The 7,905-nt window shown below is 39.1% G+C and overlaps 1 protein-coding gene across 1 annotated transcript; it reads left to right on the forward strand.

Moving 5' to 3' along the window:
* Positions 1-217: 217 nt before the first annotated feature.
* On the forward strand, positions 218-2,725 carry LOC128127059 (ferredoxin--nitrite reductase, chloroplastic-like). The gene is made up of 4 exons (XM_052765310.1): positions 218-744; positions 976-1,330; positions 1,418-1,706; positions 1,800-2,725. Exons 1-4 carry the CDS (start codon positions 357-359, stop codon positions 2,538-2,540), a joined length of 1,773 nt encoding a protein of 590 aa, XP_052621270.1. The 5' UTR covers positions 218-356; the 3' UTR covers positions 2,541-2,725.
* The last annotated feature ends 5,180 nt before the right edge of the window (positions 2,726-7,905 follow it).

Below are 7,905 nucleotides of genomic sequence, written 5' to 3' on the forward strand. Positions count from 1 at the left end.
TTTTCCTTAATTACTTGTATTTTTTCTAAAAAAAATAAAAATAAAAATATATATAATATGTTAAAATCTTGAAGTTTTTTTTTTCTAAAAAAACAGAATATTAAATACATTCTGAAACCATTGGAAAATTAGTTTCTGACAAGAGACATGATCTAAATTGTCGTTGCCTTGTATCTTCTTCTCAATTCTCATAGCCATCCATATGACTTAAAACACAGCATGACCCTTACCAATATCCAAAAGGCATCCGCACCCACCTCCTCCTCCACCAGTCCACCCTACAAAAATGGCCACACTTCTCTCTCATCTTCCTTCAACATCACCGCCTTCCCCGCTTCTCATCATTTTCCGGCGACATGTCAGCTTTCTCTGTAAAATTCCTCGCACCCAATTCATTTCTCAGTCCGATAACCAATATCAGTGCCACCAGGCTCTATGCAAACCCATCTCAAACCGCCGTGCCAGCTCCTCCTCAGGCGCCGGAGGAGATCACGGCTGAAAGACTGGAACCCAGAGTCGAAAAGAAAGGCGGGTATTTTGTTCTGAAAGAGAAGTTCCGGCAAGGTATTAATCCACAAGAAAAGGTGAAAATTGCTGCTGAACCGATGAAACTGTTCATGGAAAATGGGATTGAAGATCTTGCAAAAATCCCATTCGAAGAAATCGATAAATCTAAAGACACTAAAGACGATGTTGATGTCAGACTCAAATGGCTCGGTCTGTTTCACAGAAGGAAGCATCAATGTAAGCCCAATTTAAATCTTACTTAGTGTTCATAATTTCAAGATTCGAATTGAACTTCGATTTTTCACTTCACATCACCATAAAGATCATAACTTTTGATTCAAAAACATTTCGTAATCGTTTATTCTTGAATCTTTAGATCAATCAAGAACATACCCACCCATTAATTTTTAGGTTCTCATATTTGTCAAGCTCTGATCTTGTTATCAATGGCGTTTAATTAATCCACAGATGGCCGGTTTATGATGAGATTGAAGCTTCCAAACGGCGTAACAACAAGTGCCCAAACCCGATACTTGGCTAGTGTCATAAAACAGTATGGTGAACAAGGCTGTGCTGACGTCACCACACGTCAAAACTGGCAAATTCGAGGTGTTACACTGTCTGATGTGCCATCAATCCTAAAGGGTCTCGATGAAGTCGGCTTAACAAGTCTTCAAAGTGGTATGGACAACGTAAGAAACCCAGTTGGCAATCCACTCGCAGGGATCGATCCTTATGAGATTGTGGACACAAGACCTTACACGAATCTTTTATCACAATTCATCACTGCCAATTCGCGAGGGAATCCCGAATTTACCAACTTGTAATCTTCTTGGATCTTGTTGTAGTACTTTTATTTACTTTCTTTAAAAAGAAAGATAGATTTTGACTTTTGTACTGGTTTTTACAGGCCACGAAAGTGGAATGTGTGTGTGATTGGTTCACATGATCTTTATGAGCACCCTCATATCAATGATCTTGCCTACATGCCAGCCACAAAGAATGGTCGATTTGGGTTCAATTTGTTGGTGGGTGGATTTTTTAGCCCGAAAAGATGTGCGGAAGCCATCCCTCTCGATGCGTGGGTCCCGGCTGAAGATGTTGTCCCGGTTTGTGGCGCGATTCTTGAGGCGTATCGGGATCTTGGTACAAGAGGGAATAGACAAAAGACTAGAATGATGTGGTTGATTGATGAACTTGTAAGTCGCGTTTTTTCGAAATCTTGAGTAAAAAAGTGACTTTTTTATTCTTAAAGGGCTAGTTTTGCTAATTTGTGTAACTTTGGGGTGCAGGGTGTGGAAGGGTTTAGATCTGAAGTGGTGAAGAGAATGCCGGAACAAGCGTTGGAGAGGGCATCTTCGGAAGATCTTGTTGACCCAAAATGGGAAAGAAGGGATATGTTTGGTGTAAATCCACAGAAACAAGAAGGCCTCAGTTTTGTAGGCCTTCATATTCCCGTGGGTCGCATCCAGGCTGATGACATGGACGAGCTTGCACGGTTAGCCGATCAGTATGGTTCAGGTGAGCTCCGGCTAACCGTGGAACAGAATATTATAATCCCAAATATCGAGAACTCAAAAGTCAAAGCTTTGCTTGATGAGCCTCTTTTGAAAGAAAAGTTTTTACCCGAACCACCTATTTTGATGAAAGGGTTAGTGGCTTGTACGGGTAACCAGTTTTGTGGGCAGGCAATAATCGAGACAAAAGTTCGCGCTTTAAAGGTTACAGAAGAAGTCGGGAGACTTGTTTCTGTGACCCGTCCAGTGCGGATGCATTGGACGGGCTGCCCGAACACATGCGGGCAGGTTCAAGTGGCGGATATAGGGTTCATGGGATGCATGACTAGGGATGGAAACGGAAAGGTTGTTGAAGGGGCCGATGTTTACTTGGGGGGTAGAATTGGAAGTGATTCACATTTGGGGGAGATTTATAAGAAGGGTGTCCCTTGTAAGGACTTGGTGCCTGTAGTTGTGGATATTTTGGTTGAAAAATTTGGTGCTGTTTCAAGAGAAAGAGAAGAGGGAGAAGAATGAAAAGAATATTGGTGCAAAGGTAACAAGTGTACATCCATATGAAATGAAGGGGCTAAAAGTGAAAGTTGTAATGTTGCCTAGAGGTACAGTGAGTTTAATGTAGTCCAAAATTCCACATATCTTTTACTTTTGCTAATTCAGTAATTGTGTAATACTAATAATTATGAAAAATTTGGGAATTCATACGGGACTGCTTCCAATTTAACATTTTAAATTAGTTTTCTCTCCTATTTATAAATAATATACGTTTTATTATTATTATTATTATTATTATTATTATTATTATTATTATTTTTTGCCAAGTACAACATCAAATCAAGCCTTGATAGTGTCACGTATTGGGCTTAGGTTGCGATTCATTGGGCATTTTTTAAGGGTATTGTGTTTCTATTAGTCCAGCATAGAAAGGGATGTTTATGCTACCAATTCATGCTTAAGCTTCAAGGAGTGGTCTTGGCAACCGCCAGTTGGCAAACACCATTAGGGGCGGACGCAAACGGGAGAGTTAGGGGTTGCATGGTAGTAAAAAAAAGTAATATTTTCGAAAATTTTTCCACTACGGTCGGAATAGTTAGGGGTTGCCGGTGCCACCGTAGATCACCCCTAGCTTCGCCCCTGAACACCACCCTGCGAGCTCGGCAGTTTCTTACCGAGTTCAACCCTCTTTCTTTTCCTTACAACTACCAATCAAAAGGTTAGCATTTAAAAAGTAGATAAAATAATACTAATTTTAAATTTTAAAAAGTTGTGGCAACAGTGGCAACCTATACCCTCTAAATGACAAATTTTTGATGTAGCGTGACAAATTCTATGTTGTGCCTACGTGGACTGTGCAAGTGAGACACCACTCTCTCTAGTCTTATAGTGTTCAGTATAGAATATTCGAAGAATGACCAAGGAGTTAGGATGATAATTAATTTTCAAATTTGTTTAAAAAAAACTTATTCATGTTTATCCGGTACAAAAAATATTAGTAAATTAAGGCATCTGTATAAAAAAATACCATTAAGGTACACATTTTGTTTTTATTATAACTTATGATAATCGGTTACTCAAGGTTACTCAAGGTTAGTGGGGTAAAATTACGGAAGAAAAAAATAAATGCAAAATTAGAAAGAAAAATGACTTAGGAGAGTCACTAAAGAGTCATTAAGTTTCAAATTTATTAAAAAAACATCAAAGTTTAGCCATTAAAAACAACCAATGAATTAAGTTCTTTATACAACAAATACCATCATAGTACACCTTTGTTCACATCATATTTTATGGTAACTAACTGATTTAGATTATTAGATGATTTGACATATTTATTAATGATTGGCATATTTATTGTTTGGTTGGTAAGCCGGCATGCCTAATCAACATTAAATGATATATCATAGCCTTATTAATCGAGTTAGAGCATAGAATTCCTTTTGAACAACTTTTATATAATTACTTGGTAGGGTGAGAGATTTAGAATGAATCACCATGAGATTTGTGTATATCATTGATCAATATATATATATAAAAAGATTACAACAAGATATCATAAATAATAGGATCTATACAAATAAATAACAATTATACATAAATCTAGAATATTCTACTCTATTACCCCCCCCCCCCCCCCCCCAAGCGAAGTCGGGCAAGGACCGACACAAAGCTTGGAACGAAAATCCTCAAATAAAGGTCTGGGTAAGCTTTTCGTGAAAATATTCGCAAGTTGAAGATGAGTAGAGACATACTTAGTATGCAGCTTGCCAGAAAGAACCAATTCACGAACAAAGTGATAATCGAAATCTATATGCTTGGCACGTTTGTGGGCAACGGGATTTTGACTAAGAAAAATAGCACTGCGATTGTCACACAGAATTGTTGGACGTCCAGAAGGCAGAACATATAATTCACTAAGTAAGTGAGTAATCCAAATAACCTCCGAAGCAGTGTTGGCAAAAACTCAATATTCCGACTCACAACTAGAGCGAGACACGGTGGGTTGTTTCTTAGCACTCCAAGAAACCAAATTTCCCCAAAAAAAATAGAGTAACCATAAGTAGATCTTTGTGTCTCGATACAACATGCCCAATCAGCATCAGAATACCCCAAAATAGAGGGAGACGATGCATGAGAAAATGAAAGCCCATATGACAGAGTTCCTTTGACATAACGTAAGATACGTTTGACAGCATTAAAGTGATCAACCATAGGAGCATGTAAGAATTGACTCACTTGATTAACGACATAAGACAAGTCAGGACGAGTGATTGTGAGGTACTGTAATGCACCAACTAGAGACCGATATAAAGTGACATCGGAAAATGGAGTACCTTGACTTGTGAAATAATCCGTAGTAGAAAGTGGTGTAGAAACCGGTTTAGCATCCAACATGTGAGCACGAGATAGAATATCATGGGCATACTTCGATTGACTAAGAAAAAGACCAGTGTCATGATAGGATACCTCCAATCCAAGAAAGTAATTAAGCTTTCCAAGATCAGTGATAAGAAATTCCTTATTCAAACGATTGGTGAAAGTTCGTATAATAGAGGGATATTGCCAGTGAGAATAATATCGTCAACATAGACTAATAAGTAGAGAAGAGTCGAATCCTTTTCAAATATGAACAACGACAGATTAGCTCTACTGCATGAGAATCCAAGACTTAAGAGAAAAGCACTGAGACGTTGAAACCAGGCTCTAGGTGCTCGCTTGAGGCCATAAAAAGCCTTTTTTAAACGACAAACATGATTATGAAAGCGTGAGTCAACAAACCCAGGTGGTTGCTCCATGAAGACAAGTATCAGATAAATCACCATGCAAAAAGGCATTTTTAACATCAAGTTGATGCAAGGGACATTTGTTAAGAACTGCAAGAGATAAGATAATATGAACAGTAGAAGCCTTAACAACATGACTAAAGGTGGCAGAATAATCGAGCCCTGGAACCTGAGTAAACCCTTGAGCAACAAGACGAGCTTTAAACTTATCAATCGAACCATCAGCATGAAACTTGGTATGAAAAACCCACTTAGAACCAACAATGTTCGTATGTGATGGACGAGGTACAAGATCCTATGTGGAGTTTAATTTTAATGCACGCATTTCATCACACATGGCTGAAAACCACTTGGGATCTTTGGCAGCCGTTTTGAAACCTTTAGGCTCTTTTGCAGCAAATAATGCATGGTGAATAGGAGATGACAGAACATAAGACAAATCAGCACGATGACGAGGCTTAAAAATACCAGATTTGGCTCGAGTTATCATAGGATGTCCTTGTGGAGGTGCAGCAGCAGTCGGAGAAGCTGGTGGCTTGTGCTGAGGTGAAGCAAGTGGAGTATGGAACGACGATGGTAGATGATTATGTTGCTGATGATCAGATTCAGGAGGTGGTTGCGGATGATCACTACAAAGTTGACACAGGGCTGCTGATGATGCCGAGTTAGAGGTAGGAGAGACCGGTTGCGAAGGAGGAGATGGAAAAACATAGTCATCGCAATAGGTGGATAGCAAGAGGCTCGCATGAGTAGAGGCTGTTTTGTTATTAGAGAAGGGGAACAATTTTTCATCAAATTAAGCATGACGAGTAATATAAATACGCCACGTAGAGGGATCAAGACACTGATATCCTTTGTATTGGGTATGATACTCAATGAAAACACATGGAGAACTACGAGGAGCAAGCTTGTGAGATGAGTAATCCCACAAATAAGGGTATACACAACAACCAAACACACGAAAATTACCATAAATTGGTTGTGATGAAAAAAGTAGCTCATATGGAGATTTGGTGTCAAGTAGCTTGGATGGCAATTGATTTATGATATAAGTAGCAGAGCTGAAGGTATGTGTCCATAAAGTAGCAGGAATATGAGAATTAAACATCATAGTTAGCCCAGTTTCAGTGATATGGCGATGTTTACGTTCTGCTCGTCCATTTTGCTGAGGTGTGTAAGGACAAGACATACGATGATGTGTACCATTAGCGGTAAATATAGATCGAACCCGATTGTTAACAAATTAAGTACCACCATCAGATTAAAAAACCTTAATCTTGCTTGAAAATTATGTTTGAACAAAAACAATGAAGGCTTCAAGGACATCATAAAAATCCGATTTCTTTTTCAACGGATAAAACCATGTGAATCTCGAAAAATCATCAACAAAAATGACATAATATCGAAAACCATCCAGAGATGTAACCGGTGAAGTTCCCCAAAGATCACAATGAATCAAATCAAGGACATGCAAGGAACGTTGGTCATTAAGATCAAATGAAAGCCTTTTATTTTTAGACAATTGACAAGGTGAGCATGCATTCGTATGTGGCAAAATAGATGTAAGAGACAAACAACCCCATTTATTTAAACGTGAAATAATGTCATATGAAACATGACCCAAACGACAATGCCAAAGTTCAAAGGATGCATGTAAATGTCTAGAAGATAATTTTGCCAAAAAAGCTAGGTGACCACGATCCAAAACATATAAGCCATTTTTACGCCTTCCTTGTGCTAGAGTTTCCTTGGAATGACGATGTTGAATGAGAAAATTTGGATTAGAAAATGCAACATCAACTTCATTGTCTTTAGTTAATTTGCTAACGGATAGCAAACTTTTGGTAATATTGGGAACCACAAGAACATCAAGTAATGAGATATTAGGGAAAATTGAAGATTTTCCAATATGAGAAATAGAAGCATGTTGACCATTGCCAAAAAACACAGAAGCATTACCTTTATAAGTTGTGGGCAGATGAACCGGTGTCAACAAACCAATCCGGAATAGATGTGTTACATTGGGATTGAAAGGCCTCAGCAAGATTTGCGTCAAGGGAAGGTGGTCGTGAAGCAAAGGTTTGCAAATCGGGGCATTGATTCGCATAATGTCCATCTTTCCTGCATAATTGGCAATGAGGTGGTCTTCTATTACCTCTGCCTCTACCACATTGAGAATTGCCACGAGAGGAGTTGTTGAAGCCGCAACCTCGGCCTCGTGAAGAGGTAGAGTTTTTGGAGCTGTACGAGGAGGTGGTATTAAAGGAAATAGGAGGCACAGAGGAATCACTCACCGATTGAAGAAAAAATTCATGACTTTCTGCTTGGGAGACAAGATCATGGAAATTCGGGCGAGGCGTGATGAGGTGCTGTGTTGTCGAGAATGTCTCGAAGGAAGAACCCAGTCCACACAAGAACCAGTGGGACTTGTCATCATCAGCAAGAGTGGCCGATAGAGGTAAGCTGGTCACATATGCTTTTAAATTTACGAGAGTACTCAACAACAGTAGAAGTACCTTTTTTTAAATGCTGGAGAGAATCCTTGAGGGTGTGAGTGCGCTCGATAGAATCATGACTGTAGGTGGAGGCAAGGGCAGTCCAAAGCG

This window comes from Lactuca sativa, chromosome 7 (assembly GCF_002870075.4).
Source record: "Lactuca sativa cultivar Salinas chromosome 7, Lsat_Salinas_v11, whole genome shotgun sequence".
Classification (NCBI taxonomy): Eukaryota; Viridiplantae; Streptophyta; class Magnoliopsida; order Asterales; family Asteraceae; genus Lactuca; species Lactuca sativa.

What these genes read in the sequence shown, in the direction of transcription:
- LOC128127059 (XM_052765310.1), top strand. Translation starts at nt 357, where the DNA reads ATGTCAGCTTTCTCTGTAAAATTCCTCGCACCCAATTCATTTCTCAGT. An exon ending in TCACAGAAGGAAGCATCAAT is followed by an intron (nt 745 to 975) that starts GTAAGCCCAATT and finishes ATTAATCCACAG; the next exon opens with ATGGCCGGTTTATGATGAGA. An exon ending in AATCCCGAATTTACCAACTT is followed by an intron (nt 1,331 to 1,417) that starts GTAATCTTCTTG and finishes TGGTTTTTACAG; the next exon opens with GCCACGAAAGTGGAATGTGT.